We start from the raw sequence: 25509 nt of genomic DNA, 5'->3' as shown, positions 1-25509 counted from the left end.
ATAAACAGAAATGAAGTGTTACTAACATTAGCTATGACTGCCAGTGTTTACTTTTAAAGGAAGGGTATTGTATATATATATATATATATATATATATATATATATATATATATATATATATATATATATATATATATATATAGAGGGCAATGTTATAGGGCTTGTTGTCAGTTTTCAACCAATAAATCATTAAGCTGACCTCAAAGACTTTGGTGGATGTTAAGCCAAATTTAAATGTATTATTAAGGTGACCCCACTCTAACACTCTTACAAAGTTTTAGCAGAATTAATTCAAAACTTTTTGAGCCATTGTGTTTCCAATCAGAATGAACACACACACACACTACCAGAAACATAACCTCCTTGTCAGAGGATAAAAAGACAAACTAAACAAGTAGCTGTCTTGGTGGAGGTAAAAATAATTTTTTAAGTTTAATTTCAAATTGTATGTCAAATAAATGTATTCATTGCTAATGCACTGCTTAACACTGAAGTGCATTTTAAATTTGAAAACCTTTTCTCAGATACTATGCAGGTATTACTGATGAATCACACGATTTACAGTGTTTTTCCATTTCTTATCCTCTATTTCACGTGTAATGTTGTCAGAAACAACACTGTGGCGTCTTTACAGTCCTTGAGCTCATCTGTCCAACCCTCTGACCAATCACAGTGGAACAGGCGGGACATGGGAGTACAGCCAACAGGGAGCGGCTTGTCAATGTGCGTAAAGAAAGTGAAGTTGGGCAAAATTAGCAAGAATAAAATCTGAAGAAAGCTACAAATAAAAGCATGTAACTCAACCTTTTTTTTTTTTTGCTTTAGGAAAACTTTATAAAACAAAGAGAGTATATTTGAAGACCAGAATACTTCTCTATTCCACAGGCATCGTCTTACTCTCTAATACTGTGTTAAATACTGGTCAAAAACTCCACTGCCCACTCTTTCAGACATCTCCATACCACCACGGATATGGTTACTTGGATCAACTGTTGTCATCCTCTTCCTCCTTTACTAATTCTCTGTACTTCCTTATTCACCAACTGTCCTCCATCCGTCCTCCTTTATCTGTCATTTTGTCATTTTCTTCATTCATCGGTTCCTCGGTCATTTTTGCGTTTGACGCTTATCAGGAGTTTTATTTTGAAGTCAGACCGGAAGTGGTAATGTGGGCGGTGACTAAGTTGCCGGGGCCGGGCAGCAGCAAGGGTAGTCCGTCGGTTGTGTTGTAGTCCCCTTAAATTACTGCTTGCAGTCAGTAGTGGATCTACAGTTCTTGTATGTTGCCGTGTCGTTGTGTGTCACTTTCTGGCCGTTGACGGGAGCGCACTTGCTGGTCTCTGGTGTAATGGAACTGGACAAAATGGACGAAAACGACTGGAAGTACCACGGAGAAGGAAACAAGAGCCTGGTGGTCTCACACGTACAGGTGAGTCAGCTAGCACAACACCAGACTAGCTTCAGGTTCTACTAAAACCTTTTCGCCTCGTGCTTTTCGTGGGCAAAATGTGCCTCGGGTCGGGATTGTTTCTACCAGAAAGTTTGTTTGGAGAAAAATGATAAGGGCAGGCGAAATGTCACCTTGTAGGATTTTGTTTATCTTCGGTACATCGTTAGCTTGTGTTTGCTAGCTGAGCCGGCTTGCTAGCTAGTATCAGCTAGTTGTTGAGGCAGTCAGTGAAAAACTGCCAAACAGCAATTAGGCTAATGCTTACAAACTACGTATAGAAGAATGCCCGGACACAGCGTGTGGTTGACTAATTGGCGATTGTAGTTAAAATGTAAAATCCTCGGGGTGTTCGGGAGCTATTTTAGCCGTTAGCATCTCTCCCATCTTTCCTTCCAGCAGCTGGAAGGAGAGATACGCAGAGAAGAGAGATACTTTTCTGGATTGCTGCCCGACGCAGTGTCTGCTCAAGTCACTTCCACACAGGTTAATCCGTCTTTATTCACCTGGACAGAGTGGAGCGTTCACTGACGTGCCTTCATCCCCCTCCCCTCCCCGGGGAAGTCTCCTTGAAGGCACTGACCTGATCGTGTTGCCGTTGAGCAATCTGTGAAATCTTGTAAGCATGAATCAGATCGAGGATGTTGTAACCTCCTAGACAAAGCATTTACATTGAGGGCTTCCTAATAAAACCGCTGGCACTTGTTGTTCAGGTTTTTGTTTTGCAAATTTAGGGCTGGGTAGGATCGACTTTACATTATATTAGCTAAACGGGCAACCAACTTTGACAGGAGGCCACTGGGCTCAAGTAACTTTGCTATTCACCCTGCAAAAAATGTATTAAAATTATATACGCATAATACAGTTAATAAAAACATAAATAATAAAAGCAGACAAGAGAAACATTTTCTTCAAGTGCAGAATTAGATCAATGAACTCACAACATACTAGAGCAGACTGTGAGCACACAGTATCCTCAACACTTTTCCATTTGTTTTGCAACTTTTTAGCTTCAAAGAGACATGAGAACTTCCCAAAGTCCTCCTCAGTCATGCTGGGTGGCACGATGGCTCCAGAAGCTCTAAATGACTGCAAACCTAATACAGTGTGAGCTCAGTTTAATTATTAACTTATTGGGGATATGGGTGTTTAAGTTATTCAGTACCAAAGTATACAAATTAATGTTAAATTTAGTATAGTAAATTAGCTGACACAGACAGCTGAAGGGGCACAGTGAGTTTATTGCCCCAGACCCCTGAGGCCTATGTGTAATGCCTAAGCTGGCGCTGGGTGCTCCACCTTATGAAATCCAGTGACTTTCCCCCCACCATTACAGATTCTTTAAACTCAATGAAGAAATTAAAAGTTCTAAACTGAAGCTTTGTTTGGCACTTCGGATGTAAAACAAGCAAAACGTTTAAGTGAACATTTTGTGGCATTTAACCAGAAGTATTAATTTGAATATCTGTAGATGTTATCGTAGTTCTGATGATTTTCCTTTGGTGTAAATTAGATGTATAGTAGATCATTATTAGATGTATAGAAATAAATATGCAATATTTCTCAGACATGTCTTTTAATTTAAAGAGGGAAATGCTGGTTTTATTCTCAATTTTTAGATATTACCTTTGATTTCTGTTTATACCCCATTTTGGCAGAGATGTTGGTTGAAACAGGTTGGGTACGGTGGTTGTTGTCTCATAGCATTACGTTTCCTAGTTTGAATCTCCAGGGCAGCTGGGGCCTTTGCATGTTTTCATTTTCATGTATGTGTTTCCTCTTCTCGGTCTAGTTCCTCCTACAGTCCAAAGATATGCTTGTGTTTGTTGCCTCTCGCCCTGTGACAGCTGGGATGGGCTTCAGCCCTCCTGTGACCCTCTGTTGGATAAGCATTAAGTAATAGGATGGATGGCTGTGGGCTCAAACAAATTTGAAAGATAAATCTAAATTAGAGATGTTCACCGCATAAATATGCTTTCCACATGATGAGTTTTGCATTCCTACAGTCAAGTGTCACCAAATGGTAATTCCACAGAGAGTTGCTTAAAGAGAAATAGCAATAGACAGAAATGAGTCATATTAGGGCTGTGTGATATGACCAAAATCTCATATCCCGATATAAGAATTCTATCGTCCTGATAACGATATAAATCACAAAAATGTAACATTTTCTGTAAATTCTGTGAATCTCTGGCAGCTCGTCTTGCGGGAAGTGTTTCCAGCTGTGCTTCATGTAGCTGGAGTCGAGTGTTTTAACCGATGCATGAAACTATACATTTTTAGTTGTAACGTTAAGTTGTAACGGCTGCCGTTTTCTTTGTTAGTATTTATTACACGGCGTGCTGCGGGGAAAAGCCTGTTCTAACGTTTGAGTCTAAGGTTTATTTTTTAGCACCTGGCGGCTCTTTTTTACTTCTCATCCGTAAATAATCTGCTTTCACGTGATTCCGTTTATTTTGAAAAGTCTCAACAGGATCTTGAGCTGTATTGTGAAAGCTTTATGTGGAACATAAACAAGCGGACACAGGATGCTGTTACCGTCGTTGTTGCTAACCACAACGCATAAAAACAGGCGCTTGTCCATCCTTAGTGTGGTTATATAAAATATAAGAGAAAGAGAGAACTTTAAGAAATTAATATAGCCACTACAGTGACCATCAAAACGATGAAAAAATATTGCCGTAAACAGTTTATTTTGCGACACCACGAAAAGCATAAAATGAAACAATAGACGTTTTTATATCGTCATCCGATATATATCGTTATATCGAACAGCCCTAAGTCATTTGGATAAAATCTGAGAATTATTTTATAAAAGTTTTACACCATAATCAGATGAAGGTGCCTGTTTTTGGTTGATCCAGGAATTTAAATACTTGGCAGACCAAAGGAGTTAAACTATATCTATCCATCATGTAATATTTTAATACTTGGGCTCTGCTAGAGCAGTTTTGCATGATTCACAGTTTAAAACGGTCCTTATTTTATCTTCAGTGGGGGCCTTGGCGCAGACTCTCAGTTCATTCACTGTCGAACACTGGTGCCACCGGGCCCTCTGACCACCACTAGTAGGCAACGGGTGAAGTGGCCAAGGACACAACAATGTCCAAGCCGGGGCTCGAACCGGCAACCTTCCGATTACAAGGCGAACTCCCAACTCTTGAGCCACGATCGCCCCTGTCCTTTGACTGTGGTGTAAGCGCCCCAATGATCCACAAATCCAAGCCTTGCTCCCCTCTAAATATAATTCTGTTTTATTTAACTCTCTAAAAATGGAAAATGGGCCCAAAATCACTACATCTAAGTAAGGGTGGGAAATTTCTCTCCGCTAACACAACTGAGTAAATTAAGTTATGATCGTTTCACAAACTGTTCTGGGACTGTGTTTGGAAAACAAAGAGCTCAGACTTATTAGCGTGGCTTCAAAGGAGTTGGATAAAAGAAGCAGCCTTTACATGCAAAGCTACATCCTTTTATTCAAAGCAGTTCTAACATTAGATGTTTTTTACACGTGAACTACGAGGCCAGTTGCTTTTATTAATTTCTTTCCCACGTGTAGCACACAGCAGGTGCATTTGCACTACTGAAAAGGCTCTATGTGGTTTAAGCGCTGGTAACGCGTGGGTAGAGTGTGCAGGGAGTGAACATGTGGGTGTCGTGGGCAATTTCTAGAAAAAGTTCAGGGCGGTGTTACAACGTGTGAAAAGTCTTAATAACATTGCATCTGTGGACATTTAATTTAAAAAAATTTTTGACCCTGGTTATTGAATTACTTCATTAAAAATATAATATTTAATTAATAATAAACATTAAATGTTGATTATTTTATATATTGTTTTTATTATTATTTAGTTTGTACAACATTCACAGTGCAGTAAAATGCATTGTCTGCTCTGTAACTTTTTTTTTTTTGTGAGCATGTTGACAATCAGAACTAAAGTCTGTTTTCTGTCAGCACGCTAAGGCATGTGAATGGGTTTCACTGACTGAGTGTTTGAATGTTTTTGTGCACAGTAACACAAGTCTGAACTTGCACTCCGATGCAGATATTTGGATGCCTACTGCAGTCTTTAGCATTAATTATACCACTTGTGTGTTTTGTTCCCAAACACACCCTGGACTTGATGTTCTTAAGGACTCTTGTGACTTGCACTGACTGGGTTCAGTATTTCAGATGTGTGTCCAGATGTGTCCTTTTTTTGGTCTTCTTTCCAAAAATGAGCTTAATTGATGCTTTTGATGTCTTTTGCAGCATCCCAGAGTTCTGCGCCTACTCAAGTATCCAGCAGAGGACTCTGAAAACCCTCCACAGGTAATGAGTCTGTTCGCTGAAGGGTTGGAGGGCCTGAGCCTACACTTTTGAGAGCCAGAGAAACATGCACGCTGTTGACTTTATTTCCTTCCCTGTGCATTAAGAGAAAGAATGTAGGCTATACCTGTCACAGAGCTTCCATTGCATACAGTGAGGGATTTATTTAGTCTCTAACTATTGAACACAAGTGCATTTATGTTAGTGCAGCAGCTAAAATGTTGTTAAATCCTAACAATCTACTGGTTCTTGACTTTATGCATGCCCTTTAAAGCTGTACTAACTTGTTCAGTCTGGTTTGTATGTGTAAAATGTCTCATCAGCATCTCCTTGAGTCTTCGTCATGCCTTCTTTGCAACAGTGTCCTCTTTCACTGACGAGTGCAAACACCAAGTGGAAAATAGTTGGAGACAAACAAGCATCTCTGCAAACACTGTCACATGAATCTCCAGTGTAATGTCAAACTAGCAGACAGAAATACCCCCCCCCCCCATCCCCCTCCCACCATTGAGTTGATGATGGATCAGTGCAGCCATTTCTGGGAAATCAATATATAAAAAAAGTTGGCATGGATCACAATCTACTGCTGATAATTCTGACCTTTGTTAATTCCTGAAACTGATTTGAGGGAGGGCAATGGGTGAAATTTGGGTCTGTTGTCTTCAGTTTAAGGAGTTCAGCACTAGGGCTGGGCGATATGACCAAAAATTCATATCTCGATATATTTTACCTGGACGGCGATATAAGATATATATCTCGATATTTTTTTAAGCCATAAAGTAAGAACAAAAAGAGAGTTCTTAGTCAAAGCTGTGTCCCAGATGTCACACGGGCACTTTTATTAACATAGAGCATAGATGTACATAAAATTTACTCAAAAATAAATTATGAGCATTTAATAATGCAAATAATAATGCTCCATAAATAAAAGAAAACAATGTTGTTTTTGTGCATAACAAAAAGCTCACAATTGTGCAGTCAAAATGTAAACTAAAAGATGCAGAGCATAGTAACAAAGACAGATTTCACAGCTGCTCTGTTCCCAACTTCTACTGTGTGACTGACAGCATTGAGTTTGAAATCCTCTTCGTAACCACGTCTCTTAACAGGTGCCATTTATGGTCCTTATACACAGTAGGGTAATATTACGTTGAAGCACAGTACGTATCACTCCGCGAGGCTCCTCGGTAGCCGTAATGCTCTGACAATCCATCAACCGGTGCAGCACCGTAGCTTACCAAAGTCGTACTAAAACATTTTTTGACAGATTGCTGAGCGCTGTGTACCACATAAAATCGCTTCGCGGCCATCAAGCACAACCAGAATTCATACATAAGGCGCGCTGTCAACTTTTGAGAAAATGAAAGGATTTTAGGCTGTGCAGCGCCTCTGGGCTGCATGGCGTTAGCGTGGTTAGCTCGTTAGCGTGGTTAGCTAGCTAACACGTTGACGGCGTCCAGCCCCACGCACGGGGCGATGCGCAGTAACTCGTTAACGGAGATTTGCCGTGCCCATCTTGTCGCTTCCTGCAGGTGAAGCGATGGGGGAGGAGGGGGAGTTGTGTTCAGTGAAGGAGAGGTGAGGCCGAGTAATGTTGCGTAAAGACAAAAGTGGACGAAAGAGAGGCAAACTTGCGGCTCCACAAGTATAGTTATAACGTAACATAGACTATATCGATATAAAGGATATTGTCACATCTTATATCTCGTATAAAAATATATCGATATTTTTTAAAAACTCGATATATCGCCCAGCTCTATTCAGCACTGATTGGCACACTGGTGTAAGCACTTAGTATGTTATATCTGCTGTCAGAGAACTTACAACCTGAAGCAATGAAAACAGTTTACTGTTTGCACATCGGGCTTAACTTGACTCAGCTCTACTTAAACCGCATGCGCTGAACAGTTCACCTCAAGTTGTTGTTGTTGTTGTTGTTGTTTTTGTTGGTTTTTTTTTTAAGCAGAAATAGTATTTCACATTTTCTGCTTTTCTTGGGGTTCTTGTCTGAAAAATATCAAACTAACCAGTGTCTGTTCTTTTTTTTTTTTTTTTAAATTATTATTTATTATTTATTAATTATTATGTCAGCTCACGAAGCTGGTCATGAGCTGACAGCTGATGGACAGAGAGTAAATGAGGCTGTTCGCACCTGTTGGCTGACTGAAGTCCGCCTCACAGCCTTCATTTACATGGAGATTGTAGTTGTTTACATCTTTGTCAGATTGAAGATTCAAATACAAACCAAAGTGTGGCCCCGCACCCAGGCCCAAAATTCAAATTTATTTCATTCCATCAGATAGAATGTCAGGACTGACTGTTTCCAACGTCTAAGTCATGAGTCATACCACAGACGTTAAATAGGGTTCAAAAAGTAAAACAAATGGTACAAGCAGCTTAAACTTGCATTCCTTTAACTCATATGTCAGCTTTAAGTCTTGTTAATAAACAGAATGGTGTTCATTTTTTAAGGTGCTACCATATGAGTAGGGATGGGTATCGTTTAGGTTTTATCCGATACCGGTGCCAAACCGGTACTTTTGAAACGGTGCCGGTGCTTAAACGGTGCTCAAACCGGTGCTTAAAGAATGGAAAACACAAAAGTGGTCCAAAAACCTCTCATGTTCAGCTGTTTTTTTGTAAAAAGATAACAATGTTAGCCTTTTCTGCAGCTATGGGGCATATATGGTATCATTCTTGGCTGGAAGCAGTGCTTAAACAATGGAAAAAAACACAAACTTTGTCCAAAAACCTCTCATGTTTAACTGTTTTCCACTTTTTCTTTGGTCATTTTAGCCTTTTTGGCCAGGGTGAAGGGAGTATCTGCCATCAAACAAGAAGACAGCTGCATGTAGCTATGATGGTGTTTGCTGTTCACCTTACATGCATTAATGTAATAACGTGGTTAGCCTACTCAACGTAAATTACACACGAACAACATTAAGCTACTCACGCAGAGAAGAACGGCTGCTGCTGCTGCATCATCATCCGTCATCATTTCTGCTACACTGGCAGGGCTAGGGGCCAGGACTCTCCTCTTCGGGTTTTTGGGGGATGTTGCTAATTCCGGGTCCGATAACAGGCACCACACCCGCAGTAGATGTGCTCGGTGTGAGGTCTCGCAGCAAGCTATCAAATACGGCGCATTTCTCGGCTTTAAAAAAAAACACTATGCGTCGCTAGGTGTTTCATCAGATTTGAGGTGTTACCTTCTTTGACAGTATCACAGTATCAGCTTAAAGCACTTGTTGCAGCTGCTGAGTTTGCATCTTTTGCTGTGAAGTACAGCCAGACTTTTGACCGCTTCGCCTTGGACATTTTAAATCTGTAGCTCTGCTCTAAAAGAACGTACGTACCTGGACCCGCCTACTATTCTCGGAAACTTAAAATGATTGGCTAGAATCTAAAGTGTATCATTCCATACCAGTTGGTGGCGGTAATGCACCTTTCAGTTGTTTGCCAACCGCCAATACAAATGTAAGGAAGAAGAAAGTGTATCACAGCTCAGGAAAAAAAGCACCGAAATAAAGCACCGAAATGTGCGCTGCTTTTCGGTCTGGTTACTACCGTTTATGTCAGAACCGGTACCATCATGGCACCGGATACCGGTACCCATCCCTACATATGAGCGTGCCCTGTCACAGTTAGATCCACCCCTTGCTCACCACAACCTGGATAACACTTCCCGATTTACCACAATTCTGAAAAACTAGTTCATGCATTTATTTTTAGTATGGTGGGTTTCTGCAAACTGAACTGAATTTAGCTTTTAGGAAAAAACTGTATGAAAACATGTAGGTATACGAGTGTTAAAATCCCAGAGATTCCAGTACTGGTTGGTGGAGTTCAGGTTTCACATTACTGCTGGTTCTGGAGTTAATTTATTTTTCTTTTTTTAATCACTGACTTGGTTTATTTTAGAAACTTCCTCTTTCATATGCATGAGCTCAAAGCTGATTAACCAGCTGGTAATTTTAACAAAATTTCTTTTCTTTTAAATCTTGCATTCTGTTCCTGTTGGCAGATGATTTTTCTGCACAGACTTCTCCATTTCATGCTGCACCTTCAGTCAGTGTTTATCATGGGTGTGGCTGGTTTTGTAGAGAGTTCTACCTTTAATCCTCTCCGCAAAGCTCACACTTCCCAGCTGTTTGTGTAAGTTGGAGGAAAATGCATCACTGAACAGCAGCACATCTGTTTGACTAACAGATTCATTATAATCATATCTGATTCCGTGACACTTGAGAAGCGATTAAATATCTCTTCTTTGCTGTTAAAATTTGGCTTTAACTAACAGGATATTACCTGCTGGTTTGTGTGTGTGTGTGTGTGTGTGTGTTTACCTGCCTGTCTTTGTGTGTGTTTGTCCCCCAGACAGCAGAGCAGGCTTACAGGCAGATCCAGAACATTGTTGACTTTAGCTCCAACGTGATGAGCAGCCTGCTTGGGGAGAAATTTATCCACAGCGGGGTAAGATGGGGTCGAGTGTTTTACTTTCAGGAACACTGGACTGATTTAGCTTTGCATCCCTGAGGATGGCGAAGGACCTGGATCACAGAGGGTTTCAGGATCAGTGGATGTCCTCGTTAAAATATGTTGCCTTTTTCCTTTTACTTGTTGTAATAAACTTTAGAGGGGAACATCCAGTATGGCTGTGATGCCGCTTGTCTTCATCTGCTGGCTCAATGTTAGAGCATCCCCTCTGTGATCCAGGCCCTTGTGATTCATTATATATATCCTATAAGTTATAGCACTGGTTTGCTTGCCCGTGTTTGTAAATTGGAGTGTGTTAATGAAAATGTGAATGCATTGTTATTCCTGAATGACTCTTTGAAAATTACGACCATCCCTAGACCCGTGTCAGGTGCTCTACCAGAATTATTTATCTTGAGATGTCGAGATGTTGAGTGTCAGGTGATCTGTTGTAGTGATTACCATTTTACACTTGTGGCGACATTACTAATTAATGAGACTTGATCCATCTTTTGTTCAGAGGAGAGACCAAAGCACGGCTCGCATCTGTGTTTGTGAAGTCACTTTAGCTATTCATGAGAGCGGCAATTTCAGTTATTAGTGGCCTTTAATACTTCCTAAATATAAAGTAATGCAACATTGTAAAGAAGTAGATGTCTCATTTATAGCAATGACATATCTTTGCTAAAGCAACTGTGACTCCTAAAGACAAGACTATCAGAACATTCAGAAATCATGAGATAACAATTTTCCAAACAGAAACGATGCCTAAGGTTGCTTTATTTATTTTTAAATGGACTGTTTCTCCCGTTTGATCTATTCTGAGCTGCATCATAAATCAGATATTCCGAAAAACAATGAGTCACAGTGTTGAGGTCTGGAGGGCTTATACCACATGAGCATCATTCCCCAGTCAGATGATGCTTAACTTTACATGTAAAAGCGGAATTTGTCCTTCTTACATTTATAGTAGTGTCCAAATTCACGCCGCTCCTCACATGTGATGGTTATTAAAACATGTCAAAGCAGTGTTTTGTATGATTCTTCAGTTGTGTACTATAGGAAGGATATTTATTAGGGTGTTTATGTAAATGTTCGACATTGACTTTGTGACACCGGCCTGCTCTGCATGCTATCGCTTCCATGATGAACTTAAGATAAGCACGCTGCCTGGAGTTAGCGGTGCTTTACATAGATGTAGCAGCAGCTTAACAGATGCTTTATTTTCCATACAGGAAGTGGTTAAACTGCCTCTCGAGTTTGTGCGACAGCTATCAATCAAAGTCCAACATCAACGTCCAGGTGAGACTGAAATGTTTATTGCTTGTTTCGACTTGTGATATTTCTGTAACGGCACAATGAGCTGCAGTCAGATTAAACAAACGCTCTGTCTATCTGTGTGCGTCAGCGTGGCGCTGTGATAAGGTGATGGACATCTACAGTGGGTGTGCGCTCTGTCTGCCCAACCTGACGTCTCCAGCCCTCCACCAGCCGACACACACTCCCCCACTCTGCATCGAGATCAAGGTAAACACACACACACTTGTGATAGTCTAAGCTAACTTTGTCCCTTTGTACATGGTCAGGGGTTTTCCTTCAAACAATAAAGGCCACACATCAAAGACTTTTTGTCCTTTACCGCAAAAGAAAATCCTGGATTGTTATCGAAACTTGTATTGAGATCAGATTTGAGATATTTTGTTTATTACACGTCCAGGAATAACAGGGCAACACACAGACTTCTGTTAAGTAACTCACATTTATTGCTGTAACTAATGCCCCTCCAGATATTTCTTCCTGAAAATAATAAAGTTAATTAGATTTGGCTTGTTGTTAATTTCAGTTGAAGCTCAGTAATAAAAGTGATGTTCAGCCATAGAGATAGAAATCTTGTGCCCAGGACCTACACCATTGTCACACACACACAGTGATCGGACTAAAGTCACATGAGGGTGAGTATGAGTGTGTGTGTGTCTCATTCAGCTGATGTTTTGTGTTTTCAGCCTAAATGCGGTTTCCTGCCATCCCCCAAACATGTCAGCAAAGACATCAAGACCAAAGTGTGTCGCTACTGCATGCACCAACACTACAAGGTAAGTACAAAGACACAGCGCAGCTACAGAACAGCATGATGGGAAATCAGGCATATTTTAATGGATGTTTATGGGCTGAAATTAGAAGTATAAGAATCTAATGCCCTCTTTACTAAACATTACCGTGTTTTGTTCACCTCAGCCTGTCGTTCTTTATTACAGCCCACGAGGCTCTTCACTCCATAATGAGTCAGTGTTGTAGTGGCATTAGACTCAGGACTTTTCCTCCCATCATGCAAACACAATGAAATTGCAGCTATGCTAACCTCATAATGGGTGTGACACTGAAAAACATTTAAAATGATAAGACATTTTAAAATACTGGAGGATAATTGTTATAAAAGAATAACTAATGAGGGTGCAAGTGCATCAGCGGCCATACACTATTGCACAGAAAGTGTCAAATAACAGCACAAACAATAACATGTATGTGTGTTGCGTATAAAAATGCACATATGGTTGTAGCTGCTCGTACAGGCGACTCTGGGTTTGTAAAACAGAAAATGTTGTGTTGCTGTTATTTCTCCTCTCTGTCTCTGGTTCAGACAGCACTGGCTTATTAAATTCAAGTCCCTAAAAAACTTACTGACTGCACAAAGTTGGATGTCCTATTACTAAACCAGTATTCAATTAAAAAAAAACTAAAGTGGGCTGGATCTGTGTGAGTATCAGGTTAGCTCAGCCTGAGTTTAGGTGAAGTCAGGGAGTCAGGAAATAAAAAACAAACAAACAAAGTTATTGTTTTAAATAATTGTGATCATTGCCAAAATCAATCAGCTCTATGAGATGATTGTATGTATAAGTAATTCCTGTGAGCCGAACGCTCAGGTAGCTCATCCTAAAAAGTTAAACCTGCCTGAGCAGGTTTTTTTGTGTTCGGTTAACTTGTTCATGTCATGTTTTGTCAAACTTCCCGTTGGATAAGTGAAGCTGTGATGCCTTCAGAACAGTGTGTGTGTGTGTGTAGTATTTTCATGTGTGTGCGTGGCTCCACTTCTTATAAATAAAGCGACTGTGTGCAGATCCTCAAACGACCTTTTTCATCCATCTGATTTGTGTCTGTAGTTGCAGTGGAGTAATCAGCTGAAGGCAGTAACTTGTTTAAAAAAAACAAAAAACACTGAAAATGTGAGCCTTTGTTAGATGATCACATGATCAAACAGAGGGAGTAAAGAATGAAAGCTGCTCCAAATAAAGGTCTGTTATCTTCTGCTTCAGATGCACAAAAGCCCTGATTGATCGTGGCCTGGATGGGCACACCTAAAGTCTAATGCTTGTTTTGTGCTCGAGCTGGGGAAGAGGATTGCAGATGGTGCTTGCTGTCGATGGAGGAAGTGTACAGAATATCCTGTCCAAACAGTCTGTGGGTCACTGTTACTTGTGCCGCTGTCGGTCTGTCGGGCAACTGCAGAGAAGACAAAGTTATAACCTACGAAGAGCTGAAGTGAAACGGAGTGTTTTATAAATGGACAGTGTCTACTGCAGCCACAGTCGGCCACACGTGTCTCCGCTCTGAAGAGGTCAAAACTCCAGCAGCACCTGTATTTGCAGCTCACAAGCTGAAATGCGTCACTCAGCCATTAAAGGTTTTCTGCATCCTCTGAAGTGCTGCTGGAGGTTTTCACCTGATCACAGTTTATTTTCCCCCCTGTGCATTTTTGAAGTGGGTCACGTTGTGCAAGAAACCTCTGTCCTGTTTCAGCATAGAGTGATGCCATATAGATAAAGGGAGCTCCCTGAGGTCTACAGATACTGAGAAAAGCAAGTTTTCTTAGCATTAAAATGCGAGCTCACTTTGAAGTATAGAGTAACTCTATAAAACTGTTCAGTTTTCTCTTTGGGGTCAGTTATTGATTATGAAGATTTCAGTCCTGTTTCTCACTTGTGACTAATGATTTTGTATTCTGTTCTTTGTTTGGCAGTCAATCAGTCTGTTGTTCACTTACAAAGGCCTGTTATTCCAAGCTACCCCATATCACTTTCAAAGTGTTTACTACTGAAGCACATGGATACAGGAAGTGCCATGAGGTGCTGGGGAACGGGTTTCTGGTAGTCTACATCTTTCTAAAAGGCAAACAATAGAAATTAAGTCCGTCCCTCCTCTCAGTGGTTACCAGCAGCCAGCAAGATACTGAAGAAAACAGATGATCGCTGAATGTTGCCATTCAGCACTGACATGTTGTATTCATGCTCTTTTACAGTTGTACAACCCGTCACCGTCTTTGTAACGGTTAACCTGCTTCCTTTTACCTCCGGTCTACAAGACGAGAAGGAATTTTTATCTATCCCAGGTCCCATCCCCCCTCCCAAAGTTGGGCCTTTGCAGATTCTGGATCATTACATTCTTGAAATGAGTCTCTGCTCTAAATTGCTAAATGGCGAGAGACCTGTTTTTAAAGCAGGGGTGTCAATCACGCCGTCTTAGAAGGGAAACGGAACCGGAGAACCAGCAGAACAAAGAACGGTGGCAGTTCATATTGCACACTTCAGAACAAATTTACAAAGACCACCATTAAAGAGCATCCTTCAAATGACAAAACAGCAAAAAAAAAAAAAAAAACAGAACAAAACCGCTCACTAACTTTTAAAACACATGTTAATAAAAATCTGAAGGTTGATCTCATCAAAAGTTTAGGACTAGATTTATTCTAGCCCCATGAAAACCTGCACCTAACAAATGTTTGCTGTTTCTGTGTTGCTTCTCTCTGTTTGACATTTCTCCACTCTTCTGTGTCTGCAGGTGGCCAACGGGAAGTGGAAGAGGCGCAGTTTTTACTGTCCACTCGACCTGTTCTCAGGGTGAGACTCTGCAGCGTTTAAGACACAGCTGCCTTTAGTGTCATTTACCATTCATGAAATGTTTTCTGCAAACATTGCAGTAACACAAAGTGAAGGAAAAATACTTTGGTTATCTCACAGTTGAAGTGGAATAATGCATTCACTGTGCAGTTTGTGAGGTGTTTGTTGAAGTGTGTTATCTGTGCCGCTCATGTTGTGGTCTGGAGCAGCTGGTTAGGGAAACCTGCAAGTGTGGGGAAACGTCCTTCAGCGCAACCATGGCACAGACTCTGTGTGAAAGGGCGGCTGAATAACACCGTGGCACTCCTGATTGGATGCTCGCGTCCCCACTTTGTTTAATATTCCTGACGTGATGGATGGAAAACATCTGGCCACAGCTACTAAGACTTTATCAGGCCCTTTATCAGAAATTTGTGTGCTATGAAGTGAAGGGTGAACACATGGACTGATATTTTGATGAGTTGAAATGTGGGCCCGTGACGGCTGATGATGCCGGCTTTGCACGATGATGGCTTTGGATGGAAAATTCTTTGTGTTGATCTGTGTTGAAGTGTGTTGAAGTGTCTAAACATTAGTCACACACATGGGCCTGACATTTAGGAGTACACGTGGTTTTCCTCTCACATTTTTCTACATCTCTGACCTGACGCCAAACCTGCTGATTTTCCTTAATGTGGGTATGGGAGGGTAAAAAAGCTAAAACCATGGGAGTAACCTCTTAATTTGTTGTGCAGTAAAAAAAACAAATAAAGATAAAGAAACGTTGAACTGAATTGCTTGAACAAAAAGCGACATTAACAGTGATTGAGTCATTTTTGTGATTAAAATCATCATTACTTGTCAAGGACAAAAAATAATTAATTGTAGTGAAAAAGTTGTAAATAAGGGAGAAGCTGCTTCTTCCCTGCGAGGCTTCCAAACAGGCCGACTTGTTGAATCTTTTTCTACTTGTGCAGTCGTGAACTTCAACATTTAGCGTGCTATGTGAGGCCTGTAAATGGTAAATGGACTGGTTCTTATATAGCGCTTTTCTACTCTTTCTGAGCACTCAAAGCGCTGTACACAACTTGTACATTCACCCATTCACACAAGCACATTTTTCTAAGTGCTTTCTAAGTAACATTCACACACACATTCATACTCCGATGGATGCATCGGAGAGCAATTTGGGGTTAGTATCTTGCCCAAGGATATTTGGCATGCAGACTGGGGGAAGCCAGGAATCGAACCACCAACCTTCCGATCAGTAGATGACCTGCTCTACCACCTGAGCTACAGCCACCCACGTGGAGTCTGAGATTAGCTCTCGGGTGTTCTGCACACTCTGACCTTACGGTGACTTGGCTGGGATATCCACTCCTGGAAGATTGTGGATTGTAACAGGAGCCTGAATGCTCCAGACCAGGAAAGTGATGAAACCTCTGCTTTTATGGAGGTGCCCACACTTGCCTCTATCAGGTCGCCTAATAAAGTTGTTGTGCCCCCTCACCTGAATTCTGCTCATACACCTAAACTATAAGTTGCACTAATTCATGCAATTTGTTAATGAGAAACTTAAATGGCCATATTACTGAAAAGTTATTGCAGAGTAAGCTCAGTTTACTTACTCGGTTCACAGATGTTTATCGTGCTAACCAGCACCACTGTGCAGGTCAGACTTTGGGAAGTACTCCTAGTGTCTCTTTGAAACTAAAGAAGCTGGTTTTAAAACAAGAGCCTACTCGAAAACAGCAAAAAAAAGTCACTGATTCACTTCACAGAAAAAATGTCTGCTGCTGGAAGACAAATGTTTTTGAACATTTATAACTGTGGCTACACTTCTCTGATTGTTCTGTGTGTGTGAGTGTGACTATGGATAACGTGAGAGAGCAAGTGTGTTTTTATTAATTAATTAAATGGAATAGTGAACCGACTTGAGCTAACCCAACCCCAACACCTCAGCGTCTTCCTAACCTGCAGACGTTTATTTTCCGTACTGCAGATCCAGCTCTTGAGAATAAAGCTTCTATTTCTGTGTTGTTGTTGTTTTTGTTTGTTTTAGGAACAGACAGAGAATGCATTTTGCCATCAAACACCTGATAGAAGAACCTCAGAACAACTTCAAAGTATTCAAGGTGAGTTCAGTCACACTCATACATGTTTAACTTGAAGTCTTTGTTTTTATGCGGCCTTGTTTTTACTACTAGGAATTTCACCTTGGAACTGTTTCAACATAAATAATATCCTGTTTTCTAAATATTTATGCTGGCTGTGATGAGCGTGGTTACTTTTTCACTGTGAGAGATCAATAGATCAAAAGGTGAAAGAAACCTGGAGCACATCACTGTGAACGAACAGGAAATGTAAGCTGAGGCAACGCCTCTCTAAGAACAATTGTGTGATGGAGGTGAAGTCATTGGAAAAGGCTCAAAATGCAGTAACAGAAAAAGAGTTTGATCTAATCCAACTTGTAAATGCACCACAAGCATCGCTGGTTAAAACTTTGGCCCCGCGTTTTCATGAACCCATCCTCAAAATGTCTGAAATAAAGAAAACCAGACACTCCGTATCAGTTCTGTGACATCTGAGGTCACTTAAGCAGCCACAGTAAAGTGTGTGTGTGTGTGTGTGTGTGTGTGTGTGTGTGTGTGTGTGTGTGTGTGTGTGTGTGTGTGTGTGTGTGTGTGTGTGTGTGTGTGTGTGTGTGTGTGTGTGTGTGTGTGTGTGTGTGTGTGTGTGTGTGTGTGTGTGTGTGTGTGTGTGTGTGTGTGTGTGTTTTTTTTCAGGGCGGTCAGTGTATTTACAGCAGTAAGGAAGGCAGCGACGAGTCGCCGGACATGAACTCTCTGCTGCATCATCTCAGACCTTACTTCCTACACGCAAACAATCGAATAAACAGTCACGTGACCAGCAAAGCAGTCCTGAACGACTTCATTCAGGTAAAAGCACACCTGAATAAATCTGCTGCAGTCTTACACTGGGACTATTCATTACATACAGACTAACAGGAATGCAGGTATGCAGGAATTCATAAAGTTCAGCATGAACAGAACGGAAACTTTTTACCTTTTAAAGGAGGATTTAATTTAAAAGGGTGTGCTGTTGCGCGTGTGCCTTAAAAAAAACTTTATTTTTCAGCAGTACGGAGATTTATTGCGTATGAGCATTTTTCTTTTTAATGGACAGTGGACAGTTTATAAATCCCATCCTTGAGATTTTAAAATGCCCCCCCCCCCCCCCGTTGTCTGCAGGTCCTTGTGAATGCCCTGCTGAGCAGTGGAGGAGGAGATGGCGGTGTGGTGGCGGACAGACAAGCGGAGGGACGGAGTTTCTGTGAGGCGAGCATCTTCAACAAAGAGAGGATTCGCCATGGTCAGGACCTTTCTTTTCTTTTCGGGTGCAGACGGGTTCACTGATCTTAAGTAGTCCAACATTATCAGCACTAGTTTATTAGTTTTCATCCACAGAGCTGGAGCAGTCCCACCATTTCCGTGTTAATCACATGCCTGATTTTTATTTTTTAATTATTATTATTATTTTTTAAATTCTGGTTCTGCTTTGGTTTGCGTCTCATTCCTTTCACAAACTTGTGGCCTACCTCAATGCACACTGTGCTGTCGATCTTACGTGCTGCACAATAATGTTTAATATTTAGTATTTACTGTCATATTCCCATATATCATTGTGATGTGGTTTATTGTATTACTCTCGTTTTCTTCTGCTTGTTTTCTTTTTTCTTTCTCAACAGGTGATCCAGGTGATCGATATATGTATTTTTTTTTTTTTTTTCCTGCTTATTCTGTTGGTTTTTGTTTTTTGCCCTTCTCCCCCGTCCCTCTTCTCAACTGTTTTTCTTTCCCTCTTTCTTTCTCCCTTTTCTTTCCCCCAGTCAAGTCTGTCCCGTATTCAGCAAGTGAAAATAAAATAAAGAATAAAAGGTGAATCAAATGGACCATTACGGCAAAGCTGGGATGGTCAATTTGGTAAAGAAAATCCGTTGGGCATCTTTCTTCGCCTTTAGACAATAATTCTGATGGCAAAAGAGCCAAACGGGACAGGCAAAAAAACAAAAAAAAAAACAAAAACAAACTTGTGGCCTTGCTAGCAGTGCAGCCTGTTGTGTTTTAATTTAGCTACACTCCGAGGATGCAATTTAATACTTCAGTGAGGAAAATTTTCACCAGATCGAGTTTTGTAGTTACTGCAAACAGCAGTCAGCTGCAGTTCGAGTCCTTACAGAAGACTAACTTATAGCAGCTTGGAATTGAAGCCATGTTTTTACTGCCCACTCCTCTTGATCGTGTGTGTGTGTGTGTGTGTGTGTGTGTGTGTGTGTGTGTGTGTGTGTGTGTGTGTGTGTGTGTGTGTGTGTGTGTGTGTGTGTGTGTGTGTGTGTGTGTGTGTGTGTGTGTGTGTGTCACATTAGAGTGTACATTATTAATTTTTTTTTTTTCCAGATTAAATTTTTCAGTTCTTTTCTCGTGTTTTCCTCCATGTTTGTCTTTGCAGGCTGACATTTGCATTAACCAACATTAGCAAATATACAAAATTAGTCATTTTGATATCAGTTCAGCCCCTACATTACTCATCAAAAGACAAATAACTATTTATCAAAAATAACAAAATTAAATTACTGGCACTTTTAGTATTACAAGATTGTGCTGTTGTGCACAATCGGCCTCCTTCAGAAACCTTTGGACTGAAAGCAGTGATTGTTTTCTCGGCACAAACATCTGAATATGATTATGTAAATGTGCAAAACAGAAAAACCTGACTCATGCTTGTTTTTTTTTTTAATGCTGGGACCCTGATATTAGACCTGATGAGAACAGACTGTGACCTTCCTCCTCTGAACACGTCTGTGTTTCTAGGTTCTCGGGGTTTACCCAGCGACAGTGTTTTGTTCAGGATCCTTCAGACGCAAATGTTGGACACATTGGACATCGAAGGACTTTATCCTCTTTACCGCCAGATGGAGCAACACCTGCAGGACTTTCCCAAAGAGAGGTAACCCCTGTTATTTAAGGAAAATTTAAACTGGGAAAAATAAACTTTGGTTGCCTGGTCTCTTACATCACTTCCTGTTTATGCCAGGACTCGTCTTCAGATAGAAGGACCGTACAATGAAGCGTTCTTGGAGAAGCTGCAGAAATGTCCGTCAGAGGATGACGGCTCTGTGGAGTACGCTGTTGCAAAGGTCAGAGCCCTGGAGACAAGTGTCGGTGCACTGTTTGCATCAGTTTCACATTAAAACAACAACAGCCACCAAAATGCTTTACTGAAAATGAAACACAGAAGTAGAAAGGACCAGAGAGCAGAAACGTGATATACAACCTAATCGTGCATGCCAACACCACGTTCACTATAGTTTTTCCCACAGTTTAGTTTTAAATATTTGTTATTGTAATATTGGAGTATGAACTAGACTTTAGAGAAAAAATAACCGAAACAAATAATGAATGTAGCGGGCGTGTCCCTGGTTTTAGTCGTTAAGTTTTATAAAGCGTGTCATCACATGAATGTGGTTACTGAGACATGACAGCGATTCAGCTGTGAAGAGTTTTTCCCACCACAAAACTGGATGCTGGGGATTGAGTTCATACTTTTGTGTGATTAGTTTCACTTTCATTGAAGACGGTGTCTGTGTTACCTGACTTAACAAAAGTCCTGCCTACATAACGATATTCTAACAGTTCTACCTGCTGTGTTTCTATTGTAGGTGCACCAGTACCGTGTGGCCATGACAGCCAAGGACTGCTCCATCATGGTTGCCCTGGTGCCCAGCAGTGAGGAGGAAGAGGACAATGAAAGGTGAGAATTCAGCTGTGCAAGTAGAAAAATCTATTCTGTAGGTGAAACAGTGACGCTTGGATTGAGTTTCCTCATCAGTGAGTTTGAAAACATGTGAAAAGATTTAAAAAACCAACAACAACAAACAGCTGGAGGAAATGTTGTGCATTTGTTGGCACTAGGAATGCATAAAGTGTCTTTTATAAGAATCGCTGATGGCTCTGTTTATTTGAGGATGTTCATGTGCACAGATTCACATCAGGGTTTAGTTGTAGTACTTTATCTATGAATAATAACCAATGGCAGCTTTAATTAGATTGTTCATTTAGTAATGAACAAAAAAAGAAAACTGACACTTGAATGCATCGTTGAGTTTTCGGCACAGAGAGGTCTGGAGTAGGAAGCTCCTTCACAGGTTTGTCCTTTGATTTACAGATGTGAAAATAAAATACTGAGAAAGATCAACACTACTGTGTATTGGAGAGTCCAGCAGGTGGCGCCATCAGCTTGTCTTTCTGTTTCTAATCCTCCTCCTCCTTGTCTCCTCCAGTCTTTCCGGTCAGAGGCAGCTCAGGGACTTCAGACCTCCTGCTTTCTCCTATTCAGCCTCCATCCTGGATTTGGACCCGAAGCCGTTTGACAGCATCCCCCGCCAGCTGCGCCTGGACCAGAAAATCGTCACCTGTTATCTGAGGACTGGCGGTGCCTTGCCAAAGGGCCCTGTGAGAGAGAAGGAGGACTGCACCCTGCTCTTCCACCCCATGTGAGCGCCCAGTCTGAGTCCTGAAGAGGAGGATAACTGCAGCCCTGATGCCTCTGATGAAGAGGAGACGCAGCGTTGGTGGGATTTTGACCACCCGCAGAGCTGCAGCTCCTCACCGCACTTCTGTTGCTGCTCTGCACGAGGTCACCTCTGAATAACAAGATATTTGAGTGACTTCCAGGTGTTTGTGTTACTGATACGAGAGCATTTGTATCGCCCCCATCGGGAGGTGAATTCGAACATCTGTCATGCTTTATTAGAGCTTCTCCTGCTTTAATAAAGCGTATGGTGACAGTTAAGAATTAACCTCCAGATTGCTGCATGTGGCAGTGCTGCAGAAGACAGAGAAGAGGGGAAGTGATGGAGAAGCAGGTCGTTGGGCTGATGTCAGTTCATGAATGTGGGCGTGGCTGTCCTCTGATGTTGAGAGAGGTGAGGGGAGGATCTCTGCTTTGCTTTGGTGTAATGTCACTGGTCTGAGGTTTGATTCTGAGCAGGCTTTGCTTCCGTGCTGAAAGACGTTGCGTGGTGTTTGGTCATAAGCGAAACGCTGCCTCCCTGTTTTTCCCAAACCCCCATTGGTTTAATCTGCTAAATATGTGAAAGGTCAAGCCGCAACACAAACCTTTCAAAGTGGATACAAGCAAAAAGCTGTGTTCATGTCACTCTGGAGCTGCTTTTATTTTCAAATTGTTATTTGGCTTCATAAAAATGGACTCACAAGAGTATGTGTGCTAATTTTGGTACATGTGTCCTCTTGTGAAAGTTTAACTAGATTTATCAGAGAGGTGATCTCTTGCATTTCTGCCTCCACTCCAGTAATGTTGTGTTGTTGATGCTCACAGTCGGTCTTTTATACAGGATAAGAGGAGTAAAACAAAGGTCCGGATGGTACTGTTTGATTAAAAATAATATCGTGTCTGAGAAAATGGGGAAAAAAGTTAGCAAAACTGATTCAGTCTACAGTCTGATGTGACTGTGTCAGCAACACTGAGCTTCATGATGTACTCAGGTTAAGTGACCTTTGAGGTACAGCGGGGCCTTTATCAGAGATGAAAGCACATTACTGCTGCATTTCACTCATTCTAACATTCAAACTAATTGTTGCTCTGTAGAAATACAGAAACCTCGAACTTCAACGTCCTCGTAACGTGGACTCAAGACTCTCCTTTCATCGGATGGAGACACTGATGCATGATCATCACGCGTGTGATCATACACAGAGCATGTCTTTCATTCAGTCTGAGCGCTGCGATTTAACTGAGCTGAAAGCTGAATTTATGAGTTGAGTCATTCACTATAGCAATGATGTGATCATAAAGAGAAAGTAAACAATGATTACTTTTCCTTTGCTGAAGCGAGTCTTGCTTCTCAATAATACCTCTGAACACATAGAAATGCATGTGTACAGTCACCAGTCTGTTGCTTTTCCAGCTTTACACCAAAATAAGCTTTAACATGCTAAAAAACTATATTTCTATATTACCACCACCTTTAATTCTGCCATACTCAGTTTCAGGATTCTATGAGTGGCATGTTTCCCTCTTTAAAGTCTGTAGTTTGAGTGAAATTCAGGAAAAATCAAAGACTTGAAAACCTTTAAGTCTGTCCACCCAGGAAAGCATGCACTGTGCATTAGGAAATTGATATCATGCCATTCAGTAAAGAGACACTCAGAATCAGTCATTTATCTGTGATAAATAAAATGACAAATATATCTATAACTATAGATTTACCACAGGACCAGGACAGAACCTCATTAATGTAAAGAAAATTTGCTGGCATGAATTACCTTCATGCTGTGAAGTGCAGAACACTTCCTGTCAATGTCAGCTCTTTGTTTTTGACTAGAAACGCAGCTGGTGTGCAGAAATGTTACATTCACTTTACTAATAAATAAAATATTATTAGTTTCCATTATAATGATGTAAACCAGCATCCACAAACTAGCGCCCAGTCATTGAACCCCTGCTGTTAGTGATGTTTCCAAGGCGTTGCATGTTACTCTGCAGCATAGATTTAATTCACGTCTGCAAATGAAGCTCAGTGTGGCCTCTCTGCTGCACAGAGGGGGTGTTCAGGGTTTTAATGTGAAGCAGGGGAAAGTTGCAAAGGCTGCTGGGTAACAATAATAATAATAATTATAATAAAAATTCCTCTTCTGACAAGCTGAGCTTCATGCTGCTGCTGCTGGTTTTTGTGCCATAAGTGGCTTCTTGTTGTCTGTGTGTGTGCATCCATGTGCCTAAATGTTCTGGTAGGACTGGAAGCTGAGGGGGGGTGCATGTGAGTAAACTGTTACAGGCTGCGTTCAAGCGGCGGCGATCCATGGACGCAGCCATGAACTCTCAGTACCTCAAACTCCTGAAGAAGCTCGACAGGGTCATGTGACGTTTGAGTAATGATATGTTCAGGAGCGCTGCAGGTTTTCCTGCAGTGCCAACAGGCTTCAGATAAACTGGTAACACTTGACTTCACTTCCTGCTTCCGCTCTCCACCTTCAGATGCCTCCATCAGCCAGTCTGAAAATGAATCACACTAAGTGTCCTCCACACTCCATTCCTCCTCATCGCCTATCAGAAATTCTGTTAAATCCAAACACTAAGCTGGATTCAATTAAAGTCCGGCTCCCTCTGACACACACCTGGATTTTTGGGAGGAGGAGCAGTTGAAGGCTGGAGAGTGGACAGCAGTGAACTGAACCAACCACTGATCGTTTTAAATGTTGCAATGAAGACGCCTCAGGCAGGCAGGGCGGCGGAGCGCGGTGAGATCGAGGAGTGTCCGGACATCTACACATGTATACCTCTTCCATTGATGCAGAGCAGGTTCTGCATCTCCACAGGATCGAGAACTGAATGTCAGGCAGATCTTTCTAGTAGACCTGAGCCGATTAATTTGGGCTTCCATCTAACGCAGAAGAAAAGATAATTGGGAATAAACTGTTACGCTCTGCATTCATTTTCACTACAAAGTTCTCATTTTTCACTCTTTAGTTCAGCTCAAGTGTGAAGTGGTTGGAGACACTTGGCACCAGTAATGATTCCACTCACATGAAGGTTAAATTAATTGGGATCACAACTGTTGACCAAACTAATCAAGACCCGACTACATGTGCCTGTCTGATGACTTTCTTGCCCCTCTAGCAGCCACTGATGTTTGTTTTAAGATCGAGCTTCAGTGCTGCGTCTGTGAATAAGCGTTAACAGACAGCAGTTTGTCTACAAACTTTCAGCTTTTCATAACTGCCCAATTTTTATTTTTGTTGTAAGATTTAAAGAAGAAAACTAACACTATAACCACTGAACGAGGTTGCATTTATCGATGGCCTCGGTGTGAAGTAAAAACATACTTTTCAGTCTGTAAACAACCTTCTAACCGTGTCCAGACCGCTTTGTCTCACCCGTGAGCCGCAGCTCCGCTGCTGTCTGAGTGTTGGCCTGCAGAAATATCACAGCATTGTGATACCGACAGACTTGTAATAACTGTGTAAATAGCTGAGAGAAGACAAACTATCAGAAATACAAAAGGTGACACTGCTGTCCGGCATTTTGTATTTAAATTATTTATTTTTGTAGATTTTGACCCGTGAGCTCTGCTGTTACAGTCGTGCTCTTTCTATTGAAATAAAGATTTCTAAGAGACTAAACTCTCGCTGTCCTTCATTTCTGTGACATTAATCTAAATAGAAAAAACCCCCACATTATATTGGAGGTGTTTCTGTTTTAAGTTTCCTGTGAAAGGCTGACTGCTTGGATGATGGACTCCAGGGCAGCTTCAGGTCCCAGAATCCTCAGCAGGCTCTCAAAGGCCTCAGCAGCACCGCCTACAGCCTGAGAAGGGAACAGCTGGAGAG

The 25509-nt window shown here is 41.3% G+C and overlaps 2 protein-coding genes across 4 annotated transcripts in view; one reads left to right on the top strand and one right to left on the bottom strand.

Annotated features, from left to right (window-relative positions):
• Positions 1 to 1169: 1169 nt before the first annotated feature.
• On the top strand, positions 1170 to 25302 carry ippk (inositol 1,3,4,5,6-pentakisphosphate 2-kinase). Its single transcript, XM_085158816.1, has 14 exons — positions 1170 to 1429; positions 5700 to 5759; positions 10131 to 10226; positions 11465 to 11531; positions 11638 to 11756; positions 12233 to 12322; positions 15063 to 15121; positions 17163 to 17235; positions 17887 to 18039; positions 18352 to 18472; positions 19972 to 20107; positions 20195 to 20297; positions 20820 to 20911; positions 21441 to 25302. The coding sequence occupies exons 1-14, from the start codon at positions 1349 to 1351 to the stop codon at positions 21655 to 21657; spliced, it is 1467 nt and encodes a 488-aa protein (XP_085014942.1). The 5' UTR covers positions 1170 to 1348; the 3' UTR covers positions 21658 to 25302.
• cenpp (centromere protein P) overlaps positions 25203 to 25509 on the bottom strand; it is a 109115-nt gene continuing 108808 nt past the window's right edge. For all 3 annotated transcript variants that reach the window (XM_085158819.1, XM_085158818.1, XM_085158820.1), the window contains exon 9: positions 25203 to 25509. In XM_085158819.1, coding sequence (XP_085014945.1) covers positions 25379 to 25509 — 131 coding nt within the window. In that variant the 3' untranslated portion in view covers positions 25203 to 25378.

This window comes from Neolamprologus multifasciatus, chromosome 5 (assembly GCF_963576455.1).
Source record: "Neolamprologus multifasciatus chromosome 5, fNeoMul1.2, whole genome shotgun sequence".
In the NCBI taxonomy this organism is placed as follows: Eukaryota; Metazoa; Chordata; class Actinopteri; order Cichliformes; family Cichlidae; genus Neolamprologus; species Neolamprologus multifasciatus.
This window is presented reverse-complemented; position numbering and strand designations above follow the sequence as displayed.